The 26610-nt window shown below is 39.1% G+C and overlaps 1 protein-coding gene across 37 annotated transcripts in view; it reads right to left on the minus strand.

Annotated features, from left to right (window-relative positions):
- The window catches only part of ABI3BP (ABI family member 3 binding protein), a 137513-nt gene extending 127441 nt beyond the window's left edge, over positions 1-10072 (minus strand). For all 37 annotated transcript variants that reach the window (XM_063148142.1, XM_063148141.1, XM_063148143.1 and 34 more), the window contains exon 1: positions 9889-10072. In XM_063148142.1, the coding sequence (XP_063004212.1) occupies positions 9889-9964 (76 nt within the window). In that variant the 5' untranslated portion in view covers positions 9965-10072. The remainder of the gene's footprint in view (positions 1-9888) is intronic.
- Between the last annotated feature and the right edge of the window lie 16538 nt (positions 10073-26610).

The following is a 26610-nucleotide window of genomic DNA, read 5'->3' on the forward strand; positions in this document are numbered from 1 at the left end:
TGTGTTAACTTTGGAATAATTTCCCCACTTTTAAGAAGCAGACAGATGATAAAGCAATTAAATATCTGAAGCACACATAAGAATTCCTGGGCAGTGTTGTATATCAAATGCTAAACTCGGAAAGAGTAAGAAAACTCTGTCAGTAACAAAAGCAGTACTGAAATATTATATTCTATTGAGCTTGGACAACTGTGATTTGGGCTAGTCAATGGAGTCAAAAAAGCTTTTAGCCAGTTACTTTCCTTTGGTTTAGAAAGCTGTAGACACAAACAAACAAACAAAATGTAAATTTAAAAAATTGCCCTATGTTTCCAAAAGAGTAGTCAAAATAAAGTGGTTTCACTCATGTTCCTGGTCTCCAAACTGAACGTTCTCACACATGTCTGTGACACTTGCTGGATGCAGCCAGTCCTATAAGGATTGATTCCAACTGCACATAGTTTTCCCAGCTGGAAAATGTATCTCATCTTGCACCATTAGATGAGACAGATCTCAGGACTGATGACCTGGCTTTTTACTACTACTTTAAAATAAACCCAACAAAAACCCCAACAGATTAGGAAAAATCAGAGGTGATCCTTTTAATCTTCTTCTATAGTCTTCCACATTTTGAGTTTGCAGAGATCAAAGGAAAGATCCTACAGTTCAAACACATCTGGAGAAAAGAAGCAACGAATTACATCTTTAATTTAAAAAGTACTAATAAATACGTCATATGTTTAGAATTCCTAAATTTGACAGAAATTCTTTTTCAGCTTTATGAACACACTGTGAAGCAGAGGCATTGTTAACTCATCTTAAGAAAACTAAAATATGAAGTAAATTGTTCCACTAAATCTGCTATCCACTAAATCAAATAGACAATAATGGACACCAATCCTAGTAAATGTACCAGACGTAAAATAAAAGCTATGTCTATGATTAATGGAGTACTAAGATAAGACAAATATTTTTTTTTTTTTTTATAATGAAGGTGTTTCATCTTTTCTCCCACATATTTCCCTTCCTACCCAGGACATGGCATAAAGTTCATGCTCTCTGACTATATTTCCAAATTCTTTATCTGTTACATCACCTGCTCTATTTTCACCATATTGCCTTTTTTCTACAGAGATCAAAGAAAGCTGCAGGAAGTAATCTCTCTTCCCAACCTATCTTCCTATGCCTATATTATTTTTTAAAATAAATTCTCCAGCTGGTGTTTCATTGAAAGAAAAATGCCAATGCAGAATACTATCAGCTACACAAAAGGCAGGCTTTTGAAAACTTTGGGGTGGGATAGGGGCATGTACATCTATGCACACCATCAGCTAAGCAATCCTTGTAGGCCTGACTTTGCACTTTTACTTGTACTTCTCTCAGGCATTTATCCAAATGCTCATGGAGAATTTATGGTATGTAGGAAGCTATGTCTCTCTCATTACTGATCTTGTAACCCAGTGTGCAGTAGATTACATTAATTCCCAAGGAATGCTCTCTCACTTAAGAGTGTATTAAGCACATAAATAATGCTTCACAACTTCAGAATCTTCACATGAGATGTATTCCCTGTGCCAGTTTTTTTGACAAGTGTTTTAATACTGCAAAAACAAATTATTGAAAAAAATTTAGAAGGGCCACGTCACAGAAAAAATTATTCACAATGCCCAAAGTTTCAACAGGGCATAAATGAGATTATCTATTCCCTATATTATCTATTCCCTATATGCAACTTTTCTTATCCTTAATACTATGAGCAATCTCACATTGCCTTCAAATAAGTATAATAATAGCATGTGATCTCCCTTGCTAATTGCTGTAAGTATTTCTGAGTGGAAAGGGAACACAAACATCTGCTACATTACTGAGAAGCTGCTTTCTAAGAATTCATGGCTGTACATTAACAACATACTAATGCTTTTATCAACTGCCATTTGATCAGGTTACCAAAATTGTGAGAGTACAGGGGATTGATCAAAGTGTGAAACATTTAAAAAGGCAATTTTTTATGTAATGCATTTACCAAAATCAAATGAGCAAGATCTCACACTGCATTTGTGTGTGCACGTGTATGCCTTAGCGTACCAGAGAGTCTGTGTGAAATCACACTCATGACTTGGTTACTTGTGTGCAAGGTGAGTACAGATTTTCTGTTAGGAGTAAAAATCCCCAAATCTGCCAACAATTCAAAAGAAGTTCTTCAGCTAAAATTAATTGCATAATTAGCATTTTAATCTTCTGGGGAAAAAAAAATCTTATGTTTATACAGGCTTGATTCACAAAGAACATAAATTACCTCCTACTCCATAACAGCAACTGAGTTACATAACCAACACAAGCAAGAAGACATTTCTATTAGAATTGCCAGTTCTTGTGCTCCTTGTTACTCAACCAAGAGAAGGAAGGATTGCTGAAGAGATGGACTATTGGTGCTTGTCAGATCATAGCTAAAAGCTAGTGCTCATCTGTACGGTAGCAAATGAAGAGCTGTCACTGTGGAGCAATTTCACAGACATGTTCACACAGTAAATGTCTCTTAATTAGCTTTATGACAGAAGAAGGAGACCTGTTGATTCCAGATGAATATGAAACCTCACCACTTTTACCTGAGTCAGCTCTCCATCAAACCAAGGGAATTAATGGCTCTTAAGCCTGACTGCAGCCACTTCCCTGACTGTGAAGCAAGCTGCACACTGTGCTATAAATAAAAACTCTGCCCTGCCATTTAATCCAACTACTTCAGGGTTTGTATGAGCCACAGAATGGAACTCTGCCAAAACGTTCAGGTCACACAGCAGTTTTATTTCTATTATTTCTATCCCAAAGCTCAATTTCTTATCAACTTTCAGACTATTGCACCCCTGCCTTTGTTTTCAGTGTGTTTGTTCATGTTGTACTGACACTGAGCTTTCAAAAGAACAGTGACAAGCGATAAAGTCTGAAAGTCTTGTCATTTTCTCAGTGTGCATTTTTGTTGTTCATGTATAGGCTTGAACTGTGCTAATGAGGTAATCTAAATTGCCAGAAAATGTTTTAACTTCGGAGTCAGAAAACTATCTTCTGGGACATTTCAAGTACACATATGTGTATTTTTGAACCAACCACAATTTTATGTGTTCTAAAATTACTCCAGACATTTCCATCACAGAAAGAAAAATGAAAGTGAATAATTAATATAAGGCAGATATTGCAAGCAGCTGACAAAAGAAGAAAAGTCTTTTCCATATGTGAGTTTAAAAATAATGTTATCCCACATACACTCTCAGTCCTTTAAAATTGGCCAGGTTCCCAAAGTATTAATTATGTAAACTCATATCAAGCATTCTGTGGCCATTTATAGATTCATAAACTAATGCCACAACTGCAGGTGATTGGAAAGAATCTTTTCCCACTCTATTTAATCATGCTATTCCTGAGCAGATTTTTAAGAATAATGCAAGACCTTAGAACCATATTAAATTCTGGAATAGCCCTAAAAAATAATTCCCTCATACTTTGAGATTCTATTTTGCCATCAACTCTTCAGCTTGAGAAAGAGTATAGAATTACAATTTCTTTTTAAGTACATGCAGTGACACCCTAGTGTTAGCATACCCCATACACACACAAAATAAATAAAAATCAAATCACATGCAGAGGTTTATGCATGTCATAAGTTGGGTTTTATCAAAGTGGATTTATTCACATGGAGCCCTAATGACATGTTTGTTCAAGGTAAACAGTATTAATATAAGTGCCATGGCTACAATTAGTCTAAAAATAATTTATGGATTCACTTGCCTCATTTATTTTTCTTCCAGAAGATGCTGTAAATAATACTAAATTCTTGCAAAGTGATGGACCTCAGCAACAACTCCAAAGCATTTTAGAGAACACAGGTTATATTTTGTCTACCAACCTCTGAAGAAGTGCAGTAAAACTCCTCTCCAGACTGGGAAGAAAGTAGTTTTCCTCTCATAGAAGAGCATTCCCTACTCCCTGCCCTTAGGTCTAGAATCTTCATAGCTAGAGCCTCAACTCTTCACCAGCATTTTATTCAGCAGCTCTGAATGGGTGAAGACTGTGTTGATATTCTTAATGCAACCATCCTTCCACAACCTTGCCTGGATACCTGCACACTCTGATCACATCACTTTGGTGAAGCAGTGAGTGCAAAAGCATTCGGTTCTGGTGACCATAACTACAATCACGACTTCATGAATAGTAGAAATTCATTTATGGGTTCAAAACTTGATCTGTTTTTCTTCCCCTTGATATGACACACTCTAGTTTGCTCAAATGAGGAGGTTTAGAGTTGATGTAGCCAGAGTAAAATGGCACATCATTGTTTTGTTTTGAGGGATGGCAGTACAGGAAAAGTTGGCCCAGGCCCTGCCCACGCACTGGTTTCATTCATGATGCTGCCAGTAGTCATCTTCACAAGCACCACTCTCACAGCCCAATAAGGCAAACATGTATCTCACAATGCAAACTAGCATTACATACATGTTATCCTGTATTGTAGAAAAAGCAATTTTAACTAAGACCATTTGAACTAAGGCCTGCCAAGCAAGTCTGAATAGGATTTGGCCTGTTTCCAGCTGCCCTTTTCACTTGGGAAGACATTGCAGACTGGGCTGTTATGCTAATGGCACCTATTTTAGGCTGCAGGCTGTCCAGAGCACAAATACCTGCTTCTGTTCTCACCATTATCCACCATGCCAGTGAGGAGGACTCCAACTGTCTTCTGTAAAAGGCAGCAATCAAGAATGTTCCACAGCAACAAATCTGTCTTGCTCACAAACAATTTCAAGTCTGCACTTGAATTCCCCCAAGGAAAATAAATCCTCTAGGAGCTGCATGAACAGTTCTGACTATGGCAGGTCACTGCTAGCCATCTTTTCCCCCTGGAGCAGGCAGAGGTTTTTGTTTCCACATGCAGTGCACACCTGGTGAGCCCAAAAGGTCCAAGAAGGCTCAAACCCATTGTCCATTCACTGTATTATCAGTCAACAGATACACAGACTGTACCATCCATAAACAGTAGGTCTGGCCCCACAGCAGCAGCAGGATTTAGCCTAAAGCTCTCCCCACAAGTGAATTATGTAGCTTGTCCTTCTGGAACAGCAAAACCAAAGATTATATGAAGGAGAGCTGAAAAATAAGGTTTGAAAAGAGATACTTGGGAACACGAAAATTAAAATGAAGAGGTGGAAGGTTATATAGATTACCCAGCAGTGAGATCATTTTGGAGGCATTCACATGCAGTGGAATTTAATTCTGGCAGAATCCACCCATATGTATCATCACAATGTTGCACCACTGCATGTGCCAATACAAAAATGGAATTCTGGTACTACAGATTATCTTTGAACTCAGAAGCCTGACACTCAGTACTGGGTTTTGATATGTTTATGTGCAAGCCTAAGACACAACTGTCTGCGTGATAAGATAACTTTGATTAAATGAACTGCTATAATTGTTACGTTCTTATGGGCTGTTTTCACTCTCAGCAAGAATCAGCCAAATTTGCCATGACATACCTAGTGACTGAAAACCCTTGTCACTCTATGACACCAGATAAAGGATACCTTTTAAATTTCCTGTTGGACTTGTCACTTATGTGTCATTAAACATAAGAAAAATATTTCACAAAAAGCCCAAATTAATTTTGCACTTCTTTTTCCAGACACAACAAAAAATGAAGTTAAATAATTTGGTTCAAACTGGCTCTTCTTCTCAAGAACGTTTTTTTAAAGGTTAATGCATTGTGCATTTTGAAAAACAGTTCCCAGAAAGATGTTTTATAAACCATGGGGACAGTAACCTATAAACCACACGTCATTTCAATCCTTTTGTGATATTTTGATATGCCAGCTTCATTGCATGCTCAAAACCCACAACTTCCAGGAGACTTTTCCCTGTCTTACAGTTTTTGCCCTGCCACCCTACTGCTACCAAAGGCAGGAAGGGAGAGGGCAGCACAAAAGTTTAAAGTTTGGCTGTTGCAATATAATAACTGTGATACATTGCAATAACTCCACATTGTTTTAACTGTTTGACACTAGTAAATGAAAACACATGCTCAGCTTAGTAAGATGCATTACGTAACAGCACAGCCAGAAAACTTAGCTAGGAATAAAATTAGTCTCCTCCTTTTCTCAAATGTCAAAGTTTGGGAGTCTACTGTAAATACAGCATTCACTCTAAAAGGGATGTCAGTTATAATTACCTTAAGTACAAATATGGGCTAGTAGCTATCTACAATATCAGACCAAACATATTCAGGACTTCCAAACAAAGAAACAAATCCTCAGTGCAAAACAATTATTTTTCCCACTTAACCCCACTGCTGACAACTGTAGATACAAGGAAGTTTTGGATCTGGGTTTCCCTACACGAGTTTGTAAATCAGGTTTTTTCACATGGTCCCCTAAGACATGCCAACTCCATATTCTCTTTCCCTAAGAAGACAGCAACCAGGAGAAAGCCAAATTAGGCTTTCCTGAGCCCTTCCTGGACAGCAGAGTAGGATAGGTCTGAGTCCTGGAAAGTAGAACCAGGATGGACCTGAATTCCACTGTACCTGATGACTAATTCAAATAGTAGGAAAACCACAGTGGTCAGAAATATGTCAAAAAATCCCCTGAAAAAAACCCAGAGAAAACATTGAGACTCTTTTTGTAAATAACTTCCTAAAACTGAAATTTGATAAGAAGGGATCAACCCCAAATTCCTTTCAGCTCTAACAAAGTAAAACAGAACCTGAAGATAGACAAAGCTATCACAAACAAAGATTCTAGTGAAAAACCACATTTCCATGTGCCTCTGTGCTGTAACTGGAAAGTCAAGTGACAAAATCAAAAATATGAAATCCTGTTTTACCAAACACTAAAAACTTATTCTTCAGTTGTTCCTTCAACAATTGTATCAGCTCCAACTGGAAAGATGACAATGAAACACGGTTTATAGGGCAGTACAATCTTGGGGATTACGTCCTGTAACTTGTTTGTTCTGGATTCTGTGGCTTTGTTTTCTCATCTGTCTCAGATCTGGGATGATCTGCTCACCAACTCATTCTCTAAAGAGAAGTCTTTTTGTCTGTACTTAATTCCTGTCTAGAGAGACAACACTGAGCTCTTTAAGAATGGAACTTTACTGTTATGCAGAACCATAAAAATTAGAGCATGTTCCCATCCATCAATAAAGCACAGCAGTGTTGAACTTTAGAATCATGTACGTTGGGTGGCACTGGCATAATGGCATAATGAGAAAAATAAGTAGAAAAATTCTAATTAGAAGAAAACTTTAGAGGCTAGACAAAGTTAAACAGACAGCTGCTGAAATACTGGATGAAATGTCATCTGTAATGGTACCACCATCCCTCACTCTGATGTTCTGTGATCCCTCACTCAGCATCCAAAGGCACTGCAGAATTTTCTTAGCAGTTGATCCCTCAAATGAAACACAAACATAAGTGCAAAAAAACTACTGCCTTCTTATTAGAACACACTACCCATCAGCCTTCCTTCCCCAATTATATTGTCTTCACTTATCATTATTATTCCTCCAACAATACCTTAATCTTTCATGTCAAAACAATGAAAGAATTTATTAATAAAAAACCACTTTTGAGAGCAGCAATAATATTTCATTTTTTATCCTAGTAAAACACACACGTATGGAGGTGAAAGTACAAAAACACGTGGGAAAAGGGAGCAATTTGTGTTCCAGCCCTCTGACCAGCACATTTGCACATGTCTCTCAAACAGCTCTGGAAGTCACTGTGCTGGCTCTGTTCCTTTGCAGCTGCAGGAGGCAAGATGTTCCTTCCACCTTGTACCAGTGCAAGGAAATCCCAGTCCATGAGACATGGGGTCAATGTGTTTCACCTCTGGGAGAGAAGATTTGAGCACCAGAATTGCAAAGTGCTGGTAAGAAGGGCAATATTTACTCTGATAACCTGTTCCCACAAGTACCTGCACCACCAGAAAGTGAATTTGCCAGATTGCTCTCCTTCAAGTTATCAACTTGATTCCATTGCTCCCCAGAGAGCAAGAGTGACTCTGAAACCTCAGTTACATGCTTTGGGACTTAAAGAGCATAGGAGTTCACTGGAATTTAAGCTTGCAGAGCAAGGCAGAGAAGCCCTCTTAAAACAGAATATTACTAGTACATATTTTCATTTTTAAAACACTTTAAGATCCACACATTCTCTTTGCTTACAAAAATAGTCTGTAATCCCTATCAAACAAGACAGTGCTGTAGAAGACAATCCTTTCAACATTTCCAGATAGCAGCTAAGTACTAATACACTTGCTTTTTCAATGCATTATTTGAAAATAGTAACTGGAGAGGCAGCTACAAACAAAAGAATTAGACTGCAATGGGAGGATCTTAAAAACGTTATTTCACTGAAAAGAAATGAAGTTTCCACCTGCAGTTTTATGCACTTGGCAAACAGAACTTCACTTCTGCAATGTTATTTTAGGACAGAAAAAATGCATGCCAGAGTTAATCTTGCAGTGGATTAGAAGCTTTGTCTGAATTTCACAGTTAGCATAAACTTAGAGCCACTATTCTACAGTAGTGAGCAGAAAGTCCAGTGAAATCATTTAAAAAGACAAGCACTGGAAAAGTTCCTTTCCTCAGTCTAGGCAACACATACAAGATTCCTGTCTGGTCAACATAATCCTCTCTTAAGTCCTTTTTTGACAAAACTACATTCTTAGAGTTAGCTTGACTTGAACTGCATATCTATTACTTGCAGACTACACACTGTTCTACTATTACCAGTATGCAAAAAAATCTCCACACTGGCTCCAGAACACGAGGTTAAAAGGAAGATAATTTCAAAAGAACATCATCATAGGAAAGAAAGAAAAATAATGAAATTCTGGAAAAAGAAAGTATCTTAAAGAGGGGTGGGGATCAAAAATCACCTCAACTCCCCAAAATACCTTTAGATTTCCCTTCTATGAAAGAGAATCTCCTAGGAAGCCCTCAAAGTGCTTATTTGTCAATAAACACTCTCATAACTGAATCACAGGTTCTTCTGCAGTCGGTGGCTGCAGGAGAATGCAGATGTGAAATGCATTACAAAGCACAGTGGACTCAGGCAAGCACTGCCACAAAGTGAGAGCAATACGTGCAGCACAGAAACAGTTGTGAAATTGCTGCCTTAATGCCAAGGCACTACAAAGTGTTTTACCATCCAGATAGAGAAATATTCTTTTAATTTTATGCTCTTACTGCTCTTCATGCAGTAAGCAATAAAATACTATTAAAATGCCAATGTTACATGTGTCATATAACCATGGAGAAGAAGAGATCACTGCCAGCTTTGCAAATCTACTGTACTTCCAGACTCTGGGAGAAAGGAATGGTTAAACAAATATTCACACAAGTTTGGAGGGTTTTTTCTACTTGTATAAATTTTAATCAGTCATATTTCTCTCCCTCAAAATGCATGCCACCTGCCCAACACTAGTCAATTCCTACTGAATTGTTAGGATAGAGATAAAGGGAGAGTATACAAGTTCTTTCAAAGACGGAACTGAAATCTTCCACCAGCAGCACAGGGTGCCTCCAAGTCACATTGTCTTTAAGATATTAAACCACAGACCTGCACACTGCTGTCCAAATCACTATAAAATCATTAAATACAGTAACTTTGTCATGATAATTCTCATTACAGTCACAAGATACCATGAAAACTTTTGAGCTTATTTTATACAAGAGCTTTAAGGTTGCTGTCATACCGGGATTTGCCCTTTTCCCTGACCTCCTTTCATCTTGTCTATCACCTTTAATCATTTCTAACACGTTTAAAGCAGATTTCCATAACAAAACACATTCTTTAAAAACTCCCCCCAAGTCCCACAACAGAAAAACAAACAAACCCCCAGAAAGTCGTTCATAGCTACTTGCCTCTTGGCAATTTCTGAGTATTTCCCAGGTTTAGTGCAATATATCCACAGAAAAGCAGACAGACAAATCTTGACATGATGGTCACAAACCCAACCTCGCACTGGGAATGGCTCTGACAGGTACCACACAGAAGGACTGCAGCTGCATTTAAGGGAACCGTTCTCTCTGTGACAAGAGGCAGCAACACTTTGACACGAGCTGAGTTTACACAGTGGGAGGAGACAGGATGACATCATTCACTCCCACTGCAAAACCAGAATCAGCATAAAAAAATATTATCAGCCTCCCCCTGCGATAATTTTCTGGAGTTTGTTACAAGATCTTTTCCATCACTAAGTGTAACACATTACCATTTTATTACTTATATTTCATGAAAATAAAGTCATGAATATCAAACTTGCTGTTAATGGAAAACTGATCTGAGAGACATTTTCAGTGTTTTATCCAAGAGAGCTGGACTTAAACTGCAAAAACAGCATTTGCAGTACTCAGAGAACTGTTTGCTATATTGACCTCAGTATTTTTGCAATCTCAACATTTTTCTTAAGGTTAATTCAGGCTACTTGTGGCTTTCATCCAGGCAAAATAAATACTAGTTTAATTTGACATGACATTATAAACAGGCATTGTAAATATTTATTCAGCAAAAGAACTGGACTTGAAAAATCTAAATGTCATTTTTTCACTTGTATCTAGTGCTGGCAATTTAAAAATACTTTATAATTTTCCCTTTCATAAGTGTCTGGTGAGTTAATGGGTACAACGCACATTGAAAGGAATAAAGCAACACTTCTCATTCCAGGGTGATCTTCTCACCAGTTTCATAACTTTAGATAGAAAAGTTGTTCCATTTTTCCATTAAAAGCTGTTGTATTCCAGGTTTACAATGAGCCAAGTAAGCACAGCATTTGGTCCCACTCACAAGTGAGAAGGTGGGAAGGAAAGGGTAAAGCAGAAGAAAAGGAAGAATTTAGTCTCAGTATCTGGAAAAGTTTCCAAAGAGATTAAATCTATTCAACTAAGTAGTGATAGCTCTCTCTGTCTCTGCCTCAAAATAAAAACCCCAAAACCAATCAAGGAACAACCCAACAAACAAAGAAAACCCAAAGCTGTCCCCAAGGGGAAAAAAATAACACAAAAAAATCTAACCAAAAGAATTATCAACAACCAAACTTAAATATATCTCTTGCTTACAATATGTGAAGTTCTTCAGTAGGCTTAGTCTGCTCCCACTCCCTGCTTGACTGGACCTGACATTGTTCTGCTTCCATAGTGTTTATAAGCAGGGAAAATCACAGAGCTCGTACCTGGGTTGGAAACTAGTAGTTTAAAATAAAAAATAATATCTTGAAACATATGAGAACATTTCTTAAAGATCAGATCAATCAGGTACTTAAAAAGACCCCGTGTTTGCCATAATTCAAGAAGAACTTCACTAAAGAAACCAGCAGTCATTGTCTTAGAGACAAACCTGAGGAATTTCAAGCTCTTCTAATCAATATGGACAGCACACAGCTATAACAAAACCAGCTGGACTATGGGAATGTGTTCCAGACTCATCATACTATCTGCATTTGGACATAAGGAAACGTTTTTTATTACTCACTAACCAAGTCTGGGAAGAGCAACTTGAAAGTCAATATTTGAGACAGACCCCAAAAAATCCCCAAGCACTATTACCTGAAGGATCTTTGGGAGGATTCAGATCTTAAATATGAACACTCTGAACACGTAAATGAGACAGGTACAATTAGAAGGAGATGAAAAGACATTTGAAAGGCCATACAGTTAGACAGGGGTCTCCCAAAACAACACACCAAAAGAGTGTTAAATGGCAGAAAGATGGATACAGCTAGAAAACATGTCATTCTTATTGTTTTTTAAGTTGAAGTACTATTTTCAAAAATGTTCCAGAAACCATATTCTATTTTTTCGCCTCAAAATTTAAAAATAAGAAATCAGTAATTTGATGTAACTGTCTCTTGGGAGGAATAATGGGAAAAATTGCTCCATGGTTACACAGAGCTGTCTTTGTATTAGTGAAAACTGGACTCTCCTATTTGTCTTAGGGCAAACTCACTTTCCTTCACAAGATTACACAACACCTTCCAAAAAAAAATGCACAGAGGCCAACTTCTACTCAGAGAAATCTTAGTGAAACAAACATATTAATTACTTGCCTAGCTCACAAGCCCTCTCATAGATAAATATGGTCCCATCCCTGTTTTCACAAACACTTGCTTCTCTGCTGCCACTTACATCTTACTTCTTCCTTCTTGGTGCATTATCCAACCATGTCTTCTCTGCTTAGGTGTTCCATACAGATATTTAACCTTCCCCTTGAGACCCTGGGGCAGACTGTGCAGGTCCCTTTCCCTCTGATCCCTGTAGAACACAGCTCTTCCCAGCCCAGAGTTCAAAAACCCATGCCAAGATGCATTTTCTTCTGTCTTATCAAGCTTTGTCAGGAACAATTTTGGTATAAGCAGATGCAAGTGTAACTTTCCATTTAATATACATCAGGAGTACAAGAATCAGTTATATAATATCATCTTACCATTTTCTAATATGGTCCCCTCATCTGCACCATCCATAGATGACAAATAGAATATCGCTGATTTTGTCCACTTCTTTTCTTGCAGGACTAACCTTTCCTAGGAAACCTCTTCTACATGAAAAAAGAAAAAAAATCTTTATTTTCTTTCTCCTAAAGGAAAGCTTCTGCTTTCCTTTCTCCTAAATCCTCCTGCCATTTCAATGGATGTTGACAGTGCAAAACTAAACAAGGGAACATAAGGGAGTTCCTGGGACTTCAAACACTACCCTGCACTTCCATAAATGCTGTTCAGGTATCCAATTTCTCCTCCAATTTACCTCCTCAGGTATCCAACTCTCTCCTCCATTGAAAGAGAGAGAATCTGATTTCCATTCACAAAGTTATCAAACCGAGCACATTCCTCAGGTTTCTCTCATTCACACAGACCTAGAAGTACATTACCCATCCCTTAACTCCTCAGAAGGAAAACATTAAACCAAGAAGATTCAGTTAATGACAGTTTTGTGTTGCACTTTTAACATAAAAGGCAAGAATACTGAGCTAAGTGCAGGAATGAGAAGTCTCAAGCAGATCAAACAGGAAAAGACAAAACCTCTGATCCTCTAGTGACTCCTCCTTTTCAGCACCAAACTAATGTTTAAGTAACAAATTCAAGCACTCAAAAGTTTACTTGATTACCTCAACTGGTTCTCTGTGGGTTAGATCTCAAAAATGGAGATTCCAACAAGATAGTATCACAGCACATCTGGGGGCAAAGCAGAGATTTTCTAGTCCTCTTTTAATAGATCCCAGACCAGCAAGTGCAATTAAAACAAAAGTATGGGGAAAAAAAAGAAAAATCAAGGGCATGGGAGGAAGAAGAGCAAGAGACAAGATTTTACATTTTATTTCCAAATACAAATATGCTTTTGTTGAGATTGGGCTCAGTCCCAATTCACCTATCATTCCTGATTATTTTGACAAGCAAAAGCCAAGGTGCCTCAACTCCTTGCTGCTCTAATTTAAAGCAGGAAGAATGTGCAAAGAATAACATTAACAAACAAAATCCTGTCTTCACTTCGAAAAGCACAATAATGCCATGTGGAGCTCTCCAAGGGTAAAGACTTACTCACAGTACACTTGATCTGCTTTTTCTCAGAAAATTTCTGGTTGATACTGTACATTTCAGCAATGTTTTTCAATTATTTGTGAAGTGTGTTTTTCATAAAATATGCTATATAAATGTTAATTATAATTTCCATTCTCTTATGGGTGACTCAATTATTGGACTCTCTCTTGCAAATATCATGGGATCTCCTCTAAAGACCTTGAGGAAAAAGAGATGCCAAGGAACATTCTTTCAGATGTGCTGTTTATAGAAGAAAAAGAAGAAAAAAGAAAATTGTAACTCTACTTTCTAGAAGTCTGTAATTACTTTTTTCCAATATTCCATTCTCATTTTGGTAAGCAAATATTTGAGCTCTCACGCTATCAAAAATACAGGGTTCACACATTAGTCTATTAGTCAAATGTAAGTAAACTCATTTCATAGCATAAAAGACAAACACAGGGCATTCTAGTGTCCTTATCCCAAACTGATTTCCAGATTTCCAAATTAATGGGATTTGAGACAAAGTGAAAAGAAGAATTTCAGTGAAAAGGCCTGGACAGACTAACTGGTTCTTGTGACATGTTTTACATAGTTCAAACTCTTTCAGCACTCACTCGTGACACTCATCATTTCAGACAGTGACTCGTCTTTTCTAACAGGCAGTGTATTTCACCAAAATTCTGTACAACATGGAGTGAAATAACAAAATCCCATTTATTTAATTTCTCTATTAAGTATTTATTGTCTCTATTAAGTATTGACTTATTGCTCCCTTTGTAATGCAAATAACCTGCTACACTCAGTTCTGCAGTTTTGATAACATTATCATGACCTGCCACATGAAGAACCAACACAATTCCAGGTTTTCCACAGTGCCACTCCTCCCCATTACCAAGGCTTTGTATTATTTTATTTGGGGCTTATTTTGCCTTTTAAAATTATTTTTTTACTATCAGGTTTTGACTGACTCCAAGGAAGGACTCTGCAGAGTGTCACTAGGCTCCTGGTACCATCCACACAGGGGAAAAACATTTTTCCCTTATAACCAGTCTAAACCCCCCTTGTTTTAGCTCATGCCTGTTTTTTCTCATGCTCCCATCACACACCAATGTGAGGAGCCTGCCTCCAAGTTCTTGGACACCTCTTGGGAAACCCTGTAAGGGCTGCTGTTAGGTTCCCTTATCCCATCTGAGCAAGTCCCTGACCATCTTGCTTGCCCTTCTCTAGACTTGCTCCAGTTTATTGTTGTCTACTCTGAATTTGGGGGTGTGATGAGAGACCAACACTGGATGCTGCCTAGCTGTGTAATTCACCAAGTGACGAGTAGTGGGGGAAATTACTTCCCTTACTCTCCTGGCCATGCTCCTGTTCATACAGCCCTGGGCACTGCTGACCTGCCTTGCTGCCAGGACCCACTGCTGGCTCCTCTGCAGCCTCCTGCCCACCAAGACCCCCCTGCTTTTCGCCAGGGCTGCTCCAACCAGCAGTCCCCAGCCTGTGTCACTGCAGGGGTTAATCCCAAACAGATACAGCACTTTGCAGTTGTGCTTGTTGAATTTCATTATGTTCCTGTCAGCCCATTCCTCCAGTGTGGTGGAAGCATCCCTGCCTTAAAGAGTATCAAGTGATCATCCAAATTTGTGTCAAAGATGCTAAACCAATAGGTTTATCCTAAGATAACCAGCTATGGTGCTCCACTTGTTACCCCCATCTAGGTAGTGTATGATGCATTAACTACTGCTCCCTGAGCCCAAGCATCCAACCACTTACTTGGCCAGATAGTTGATCACAGTCTATGTGAGCCACTTTGGTACAGGTGCACTCCATCAAACACATGACGTGTGCTACAATTTATATTTTAGAACACTATCTAGAAACCTAGCTTCTTTAAGAAAACACTCAACACATCAAATGGGTTCCTCACCTGAAAGCTTCCCTTTCATTGATACATCTTAACAGAAATAAATCTGCCCACCTCATCAAGTCTCTAGAGCAAAACCAAAGCCTGGCCTTTCAAGCACTATGTAATTACTAAGTTCTGAAGACATTGCTTCTGTCTGTGAAGAAAACAACTTTATTCTCCTCTTCTATCAATACCTTTGTGCCACTTGAGGTAATTAACACAATTACAGCCTCTCTATTATTGTATTTCCCCTGAACATGCCTTCCAAACATCTTTTGCCTCAGCCTTTCCCACCATCATATCTCTAAACACAATCTGATTAACTTGAAATAAAGAAGCAAAAAGGTATGTGACAGTAATGAGCCTTTAGCAGAGTAATTGCATGAATCAAATAAATCTTAGCATATATTGATTTTCCTATGATTAGAATGAATTTTGGATAGCCTAAATTATTCTCAATTATAATTCAATTATTCTACACATGCTTAAAATATGAGCAAAGACTTTAAGCACAGTCCTGTCTCAGATTGCTTTGGAAGGTGGGCTTCATAATCCATGCTATACTGAGTCTTGGTCTTTCAGTACTCTGTTACAATCTTCCTTTGCAGAAGTCAGCACGTCCTGGTCTCTTTCAGTCTCTTTCCACAATATGTTCTGACTTGTGCAGATAATGTAAGATCACAGTCCAGATTAGTGAACTCAGATGCGAAGTCTGGAGTCTATTACTACACACTAGGATAGGATACAAAATCTGTTTATACATTTAGAACATGAATGTTGATGCCATTGGCAATTCTGTTTTGAAGAAGAGAGATCTGTCTGTACCACAGATCTGCAGAAGCACTCACCTCAGAACATAACAATGAAGTGCTAATGATTGACTTCTCTGATGCTTGCCAAGTTATATTATAGTGGGTTTGTACAGGAGTAAATACCACATGCCCCATGTCATATCACATATCTGACACAGATTCTGTTTATTTTGGATTATTGCCACAGGACAAACTACTATGCCCTTATGCTACCGCTTCTCATTGCTCAGCCACATTCTATCAAGCACTTCTGGCTTCCATCTCAAAGAGATTTAATACGCTTCCTTACTTCTCAATACATCTACCATTTTTCTGTGCCCTGCGCCTTTACCTGGGCTCGCTCCTCAGCGGCCTTCCCAGCGTTCCAGCTCCGGGGATCCCGCCCCGGGCGCTGCCGCCGCCGGCCGCCAGGGCGCGGCCTCGGGACAGCGGGACGGTGACAAGGGGGACGGGGACAGCGGGGACACCTGGGACAGCGGGACAGGGACAAGGGGGACACCTGGGACAGCGGGGAGAGCACGGGCCCGCGTCCGGCTGCCCAGGCGGGCCGCGGCGCGCTCCGCAGAGCCCTCAAGGAAGGGCTCGGCGATCCCGCTGGGCCCCGGCAGGAAGCGAGGTGTGCCCCTACACAGCGCAGTCCGTGTCTCTGGAGACAGGAGGGGCCGGGAGGATTGCTGCTGCTCAAACTGCTCCTCTTGTAGCCACACACGGACAGTGGCGGCCACCAAGCCCTGCTGGCTCTGCCCGTGGCCTGTTGGGCTTTTCCCTGTTTATTTCGTGGCGCCTCCCAGCATAAGCTCCAAGGAGAGAACGGAGGGAGACGCCAAACTGCTCTTGTATCGAGGCAGTGCATAAAAGCCTACAAGGCTGTTGCTCTTTTACTTAAAATAGAAAAATTTATTCTTCCCCATGGCTGCTGGCTCAATTCATCACAGAAAAAAAAAAAAGAAAAGGTTTAAGTTCTGCCTCACTACAATGGGGATACTGAACTGAATGCAGCTCAGCGCTGAATCTGGCCCACTCCAGAGACAGCAGGTGCAGCCTTAAACTGTGCTTATTTCCCTCTTCCCTCCTCCCTTTCTCTACACCAGTCTCTCAAATATTCTGACAAAAAGCCAGGGGAAGCCCTGCAAAAACTAGAGCAAATAATAAAAACAAAACACTGTCGACTTCTCCACTTTTCATAAAAGTTTTCTCCAAGTTATATGAAGGAAGAGGACCAGATTCTTAGTTTTAATAAAAGATATTTTCTTGGCATAAGAAAATTAGTTCTTTGGCTAGGATGCACAGATTTGATGAATGCATGCAAAGACAGGAGGGAAATAATTCATGTTTTTTCCTCTCTCCTTATGAGTCATTTTGGCCTAAAACACATCTTACAGAAACTTTTTGGCTGAATTTGGCTACATTAGTTTGCACTCGACATCAGCAGGCTTATCTAGGTCAGAATACTGTGAATAACATTCAAGTGTCATTGCTTGTCACTACTGTGCATAGGATTTAAACATAAAAAACACTATGAACTATACACTTCACTTTAAGCTGAAAAAGGCAGCCAATGAGTGACAGAAACACATTATTGTAAAGTACACAGCACATTTATAATAAAGGACTTGTACACATTAATATGAAATTCATGTGTTTACTTGTCATAATTGTCTTCTGTACCCAGGGATAAAAAAATAGGAAGTTATATTATATGAAGATTAATGTAAACAGTGCATGCACAATTTATTTGAAGCAAATTAAACCCAGGATTAAATAAACTCTAAATGCTGTCTTTAGAACAAAATTATTTGCACGGCACTCTTGAAGCAAGTATTTAGCGACTGTAAATCTAATCAAAACAACTCGGAAACATTATTGTCAAAGCACATTATCTGTGGAGGAAAGGGGTTATGTTTCACTTCAAAAATGAACAGCAACTGCACATTTCCAACGGTACCTCTCAAATGTGTGTTAGAAGATTTCTTTTATGCCAAGGACTCTGTGTAGATTTAGCAAAAAGAGCAGCCCAAAAGAAATGGCTTTGTATGGTCAAGCAGTGCATCAGACCCGACATCCTTGCTTTAGGTTCAAGGCAGAACAAATTACTTAATTACTGGTCTCAACCTGGTTCTGTGGCCCAGATGGCCAGTGGTGGTGTCATGGGCAGACCCAAACCAGACGCCAGATACTCAAAAAACCACTCACTCACTCCCCTCTGCAGCTGGACAGAGGGGAGAAAATTTAAAAAGGTCCATGTGTCGGGATAAGGACTGGGAGAGATCACTCATTAAATACCATCACAGGCAATTCAGGCTCAGCTTAGAGATGCAAAGTGAATTTATTACTAACAAAATCAAAACAGGATAATGAGAAGTAAAATAAGCCCTTAAAAATCACCTTTCCCTCACCCTTCCCTCCTTCCCAGCTCTGCCACCTACCCCAGTGGCACCAGGAGACAGGGAATGGGGGTTATGGTCAGTTCATCACCTGAGGCTTCTCCTGCTGCTCAGAGAGAGGAGTTGTTCCTCTGCTGGTTCAGGGGATCCCTCCTATGGGAGACACTTCTCCATGAACTTCTCTGATGTGGCTCAATCTCACAAGCAACAGCCCTCCCAAAACTGCTGCAACCAGAGTCCTTCCCATGGGCAGCATTCCTCCCAAAACTGCTGTGGGGTGGGTCACTCTTCCATGGGGGGCAGTCCCTCAAGGACAGGCTGCTCCAGCCTGGGAGCCAGGGCTTCTCTCTCCAGGGGTCCCCCAGAGGGTCACAGCCTCCTCCAGGCATCCACCTGCTCCAGTGTGAGCGCCTTCTCCACAGGCTGTGGGTGGATCTCTGCATCCCTGGTAGACGTCCATAGGGACAACCTGCTTCACACCATGGTCATCACCATGGCCTGCAGAGGAATCTCAGTGCCAGGAGCACCTCCTGTCCTTCCCTGTCCACTGACTCAGGGTCTGCAGAGTTTTTCTCACGTATTCTCGTTTCCGCTCCTATGACTGTCATTTAAACTGTGCCATCGCCTTTGTTATGATTTCTTTTTGTATCTATTATCAAAGAGGCCTTACCACCATCTCCAATTAGCCCAGCAGAATATCTGTCTTTGGAATTGCCAGGAATTGACTCTGTTGGACACAGTGGAAGCTTCTAGCAGCTTCTCATAGAAGCCACCTCTGTGGCCATCCCTGCTACCAAAAACCAAGTCATGAAACCCAAGTGGCTATAGAGGGTTACATCCTATAAGATGGATCTTACTTTCTAATTCAGTTCCATTTTAAAATAGTCCAGCTATGCTGTCCAAAACATTCCCATCACATCAACAAAATTAAGTGGGGATGAGTAGGAGAGTATCTTTCCAGGCATTCATATATATATGTATGTAAAAATTGAACCAGAATACTTCCTAGCATGTAAAGTAAATATTGGAGAATACAGTCTTTGCTGTAAATTTAAAAATTTAGAATTCTGTAAATTTCTAAATTTAAAATACTATTGACAGCTAAAGAAATCCAGCAGTGCACCAAATGAAAGGGAACTGCAACACAGAAGAGTTATAACATCGCATGTCCAGAACAAACCCCATTTTAACATAATTTGTCTTAAAAAAATCCCTAGTATTTGGGAAACCTAGAGTTTGGGAACTGTCTCATAATTTGAAGAGCTGAGAAACTGAATTCTGAGTTCTTTGCTAGTTTAAAATCCTGCAAGACTTTCATATAAAGTTGGTTTTGTGAAAATATGTAGAACCTCTTGAACCTGTTGTACCTCAGGATCTTGAAAAGCTTTCAAGAAGCATAGATATAGTGTCCAAAATGCAAGTCTTTGAGAGCTCAGACAGTCTGTAAGAGCTGGGAACTGCTACAGAGACATGGACACTCTCTGGAGTATACCCAGTTGTAATAGCACATTTTGGAAATCTCTTCTTGTGCAACAGTGAGGTATTTTTGTAACAGTTGATACTAATATTTATCAAATAATACCAGCATCTGTGTTTATGTTACAGCAAACATGAGTGAACAAACAGAAACATGCACGCAAACTTAGAGCTCATTTCAAAACCTTTTCCCACAAATTTATTGTTTCTCTATTTTCAGAGAAAGGTTGACAGTACAGAGTAGGACAATTCTGAAGGATTCCTGAATGGAGCACAGAGTGCCAGATGACCCTTAACTATGAATTCCTGTTTAATCACTGCACAAATACTTTACTAGGTCAGTAACTGTATTCTGCCAGTTTGCATCAGGCATCAAATGCAAGGATATTCTCCAAACAAGGAGACTTCCTCTCTGAAGCTGTTCATCTTTGGTGTCACTGCAGAGAACTCTGAGCATTGTGTTCATTTTACAGCCCTGGCACCTGCCTGCAGTCACTACCAGCTCACCACAGAGATGTTTGCAGAGGACCCTGACCTGCTCTCAAATTATGGCAAACGCATGAAACACCACAAAACCAAATCTTCTGGGTGACTATTACATGACAGTATAAAACCCTCACTGGCAAGGCACAAGAAGCCACATAACCACGTACATGACTATGCCCTGGCATAACAAAAAAATAAGAATTTTGGGACACTTAATGGATAGCAAATTACATTTGTTCCAAATAAGTTCAAATTTGCATCAATTAATAGAAAAACTAGAAGTTTTTAAATAAGCTCTGTTACTGCTACACCAATGAAAAAGTGAAGGATTCAATGATGAGAAATACTAGTTAAATACATATGGAGAAACATTAACACATGCCTGCTCACCATTGAATAGATTTTCAATTTTAATCTTGCAATTAAGAGAGAATATGAAGATAATTTGTGGATTTGATTCATTCAATCTTTTCCTTCCTTTTCACATTGCAAATATCTTGCTATAACCTCTCCAGTGCACAGGGGGGAAAAAAAAATCTCCCTTTTTATTTTAGTTAAAAGCTTCTTACTGACATACAGTGAGAAACTGAATCTCTGAATCTTAGCCACAAATCTGTGCATTCCAGATCAGAATCAGTATAGATCAAAATGGATCTAAATCTCCTTTCACATACCTATGAAATTGGAAATATATTCTGATCTTGCATATGCCATTTTTATTTTTATAAGCAGATGCTGAACATGCTTTTGCACAGATGAGCTTTAAAAAAGAATTGTCAAACAGAGATTTCCTAGTTTGAGTGTGGCATAAGATAAACCATCAAAACGTACAAAGAAAAGAATACCACTTGGTAAGTAAACTCTTCAGACTGTAAAGGCAGAAAAGAATTACAGTACCACCATTTCTTAGTTTAATTTGATGAGAAAATGAAGAGACAGATGTGCAAAATAATTGGTGTTCAAAGAAGTCATAGTTTGTCCAAACAGAATGGATTCCACTCTCATTACATGATGAAATCACTTTTCAATTAAAGCAGTGTGCATGCTTCCCTGTGGATGAAAACTTCCCTAGCCAACTCAGGAAAGTACTCAAAACTTCAAATTACTAGTGGGATGTGTTTGGCCTTTGGATAGTATCACAACAGCTAAATAGCTTGCATTCCCCTGTATAATTTATAACAACTCTGATAATACCCAGAGATTTGGTTTAGAAAATTTGGAACATAAAAGGGCATCAAAAGCTCTGTCTTCAAACAGAACTCCTGGAATGGTATAAAAATGTTACAGAATAACATAATGCACATCATTTTTGCTACTGCACCAAATTACAACCCAGTCTTGGCTACTGGAATCATTTAGTAGATGGAGATAAACCTTTTTATTAACTACACATGGGCATACAGGCATACCTTTTGTAACAAGCCTTTCCTTTAACAGCAAAATATTCTGTCATCTGCCACATCCCTAAAAATTTGTGGGCAATGATGAGTAAAAGTAGTTAAGGGGAAAAGCCCACAGCATCAGTGGTATCGTGTGAGCAGTACAAACATGGAGTTAATCTACTGAATCAATTCTTCAATCTGTATAAGATGTTGGCTCACCCTCAGTGAACCAGGGACAAGGGAACAAGTGCTGCAAGTGTAGAGCAGTCCTAAAAAAAGGAGAAAAACAGCAGAAAGAAAAATGACCTCTTCATGCTCCAGGGTATGCTGAAATCAAAATTAGCTCAGTCTTGGGTCAGAGGCTTCTTCCCCCTGTTCCACCCACCCACGCTTTTCTTCTATAGGAGAACTGAAAAAAGTCAAACATGACATGGACTTAATTCGCAGAAATTCCTCAGGCATTGGTTATGCACTTTCCACAGATGTTAGCTGTTTTCAAATGGAAATTACAGTGTCAGACATCATTTTCTCAGAAAAACAGTTTTAAGCTCTTTTGATCGGAAGAGATTTAGCTCAGTTTCACATGAGTCAGGGTGAACAATTTCTAGAAGGTCCCCTGGGAACAGCATTTGGATGCTAAAAGACAAAAGCTTTTCAAGCAACATGACAATAGAAAAACTGGAGGTATCTTCTGTAGTGTGCAAGTAGGGGAAGGGAATGGTGGGAAGAAGTGCATGAGGACTACAGGGATTTTCCAAAAGAGCATGTGAGAAAGCGGCCAATAAACTGACAAAGCATACAGCATCACTTATTTCACAAGCAGCATTTAGTCTCTAAGGTACAAAATGGGGGTTTTAGCTTTCAAAACAACTCACAAAGCTGCCAACTGTTACTCAATGCATTATCAAGTTAATGGAGGGAAGGGGTTGGGGGAGACTGAGAAAGAGAGAGCTTTTATCTTCTCCAGCACTGACCAAAAGAATGAAGTCAAAAGTAACAACTCCAGGCTTAGATCAAGATTGTCCCCTTCAGAGCAGTGCATGGCTGGATGAATACTAAAATCCGTACACAAAAATGTGCATGAAACAACTGCCTTGAGATCTCCATATTCAAAATGAGTATTACAAATGTATTCACCTGGTTATGTGAGCCTAAGTTAGCCTTTATTTTTCATTCATCTTACTTTATCCTTTTCTAAAAAGAAAAAATTCTTCTTAGTCACCAGCATGTCCCTTACATGCTCGTGTTACAGCATTCATTTTATGCTTGCTCTGCTTTATTGATACAAAGGCAATAGCCCTTCTGTTGCATTGTGAAATTTTTCATACCATCCTTTTAACTGTGATGAAGAATTTTACTATAGTAGGCAGATTTCTGTTAAGTAATACTTAAAATCATTAAACAAAACAATTTTGAACATTCACCTTGAGGATTGCCAAAAGTCAAAATAATCCTAGCAAACTGCAACAAAGATGTCCTGGATTTAAAACATAACATTTAATTCCCTCTGCCTTCATCCAATGAATAACTGTCAAAACACTCACAATTCTGGCTTGAAACAGCAAAGGCTTTTGCAAAGGAACTCTTCTCCTCTGACCATGCTCCACTTCACTCCTGTCTCTCAAAAAAATAGGGCAGACACATTATTTAGGACACTCAAGTTCAAATGCTGAAAAATTCACATGCATTCAGCAAGTTTTCAATCTACCTCACTATCCACTTATCTAAGCCATAATTTGCCAGTTGGTCAATTAGGATTTCACAGGACACAGAAGGAATCCCAGACCATCCTGTGTTTTAAGTAGTGTCTGCAGCATCCTTTGACAGGCAAAAAGGAGTTAGAAGTAGCAGCTGAATTACTGAAAACAGATTGTATTGATCTCTGGTGTCAATCCTGTTCCCTATTTCTTGATCCTTGTTAACCTTGTCTGATGTTCATCCTACCAAGGTATTTGTGAGATTTCTGCTGATTTTTTCTCTTTCTAGTTGAATTTTAAGGGCTAATCAAAAATACACAGGACAACTATTGCTGTCTCAATATTCTGTTGGGACCTTTTTTAAAAGTCTAAAGAGAATGCCAATAAGGATTTGACCAAAACATGATCATTATAGTCTCAAGTACAGTAATATTTTTCTGTATCTGGAGCTTTTCTGTGTAAATACTTCTAATAACATTTTAATAACATGAATACTATTGAATACTCCTGAAAATAAAATTCAAGTTATCTCTTAAGGAAGATCTTTGATAGAACAGAAAAGTCTAGAAGAGGTTGCTGGAGTCTCATGATTTTATATATATGTGTATTTCTACATAGAGAGGAGGGAGTAGTGCTGAATTACATATTTGCCAGAAACACAATGGAACTGATGATCTAATCATGCCTAGATGCAAGGAAAGCTTCACCTCAGCAAAATACCTGAGTGTATGTAAGTCCATGGAGCCTGACAGAAGGAATCCATGGATGCTGAGAAAGCTGACTGATGAATTTGCAAGACCACACTTGAGTATCTTTGAAATGTTGTGGTGATCAGGAGAGATTCCCCATGATCAGAAGAAGTAAGTGTCACAGTCTTCAAGAAAGGCGAGAAGGAGGATTTAGGCAACAGGAAGCCAGTTCACAAAAAGGCGAGGAGGAATTAATCTTGGAAACAATTTCCAGATACATTAATGCCACTGGGAGTAGTAAACATGGATTTATGAAGGGGAAATCATGCTTAATAAGCCTACAAATCTTCTTCAATGGTGATTATCTTGGTGATAATCTTCCCTTAGATGAGGGAAGAGTGGCAGATGCTCAACTCAACTTTCGTAAGGCTTTTGACACTGTTTCCTGGGATTCCTTTCCCTCAGGTAAGTCCAAGCCTGAGGGACTGAATTTGCTGAGACGTTTGCTATTCATTTTTTTCCCCCTTTCTTAGAACAGCTGACTTTCTCTGCAGTACCAAGTTTCTGGCTGTAGAAGCAGATGTTGAAGTTTAAAATGCTGGCATGGTAAAATTATGGATTGTTGAGCAGTAACCTGCTTAAGGTTCCACATTATTCTCCCTCATGACTTACTACGCATGCTGAACAAGATTTATAGATGATCAATAACCCTTCTCCTACCAAAGGGGGATACTGAGGAGAAAGTAGTGGTCAGGAACAGGACCAGTCCCAAACTAATGTGCAGGCTGTCCCCACATGCAGGTTCAGGTGAGCAAAGAGGACAGTGTGGATGGGTCTGCTGGCCTCTGTGTATTTCCAGAACCTGCTGATTCCACGGTGCAGGGCTTACACACACACAGACAAAATCCACAGTGTCAGGGAAACATTGCAGCACTGAGAACTTGTGGATCAAACACCTTGAACAGGTACCACATGGAGGAAAGTCAAAGCAGCAGATCTCTCCTTGGTGTTCAGATCAACTTACAGCTATGCTCTGCTCTTCAATGCAAAGGAAGAAAAAAATTAAGAAGTAAAGACCACCAATTGGGACTCAAACAATAACTGGACAGGACCTCCCCACTCAAAAAACTTTCATTAAAGGCAATTTCTGCTTTTACGGAAAACGATTTGTTATACACAGGCAGTAAGACCAAATGATGTAATAGTCTCTTGTTGCCTTAGAGACCACATGACTGCCCATAATAACTTTGATTTTGTTCATAAATATTCTGCACAGCAGTCCTGAAATCCAGTGTATGTTGTGGCTAAGCTAGACAGATACCAGAAATACTTGTATGAGATTATACATACACATGACTCTTATGCAAGCTCCTTATGGGAATCAAGGAGAATTTTGAAAAGGAAAAAGTAAAAGCTGTAACCATCCCGAGGAAATCTGATAGCAATGAAGGCAAGGCAGTGGTATCAGAATATTTGCTAGGAAATGAGCAATTTGTTTATACACACCCATCATTACATCAGCTGTTGCACTGCAAGTCACTGTTAATGAGAAAAGTGGGTTTGTCCTTGACTGAGATGGTTCCAAGGTTTATAAAGGCTTCCTAATTTCAAAACTGGTGCTCAATAGCTCTAAATCTGTGCATGAGAAAGCCATGAGTAGTAAATCATGAGGAATAATAGTGTGGAACCTTAAGCAGGCTACTGCTCAACAATCCACAATTTTATAATTCCGGCATTTTAAACTTCAATACCTGCTTCTGCTGCCAGAACCTTGGTACTGCAGAGAAAGGCTGTCAGCTGTTCTAAGGAGGGAAAAAAATTAATGAATAGCAAACATCTCCATAAATTCAGTCCCTCAGGTTGTGACTTAAAGGACTCTAAAGAATTCTGAGGGTTCTGAAACCAGAAAGACACCCATGTTAAGCTCTTCCAGAAATAAGACTAACAGAATCTCATGTCAGAAGCTAGTAGCATGTTGCTAAAACAAGGAACACTTAAATCAAAATGCCAGTGTCAAGATCTCGGATGATGCAAATATATCATTAGCAAAAATAAGTTCTAAAGGATGCAGAGATATAGTACTTTGTCTCTTTTGGGCCTGGTAATTGTCAACATGAAATTGCTGGGAAAAAAATGTATTTCAAAGACCTGCTTAGTAAATATTGACCATATATGAACTCCAATTCCAACACCATTTCAGAACTCCCTTAATTCTCAGTTAGAGTTTACCATACCATAAACATTAA

Source organism: Melospiza melodia, chromosome 2 (genome assembly GCF_035770615.1).
Source record: "Melospiza melodia melodia isolate bMelMel2 chromosome 2, bMelMel2.pri, whole genome shotgun sequence".
NCBI classification, from domain to species: Eukaryota; Metazoa; Chordata; class Aves; order Passeriformes; family Passerellidae; genus Melospiza; species Melospiza melodia.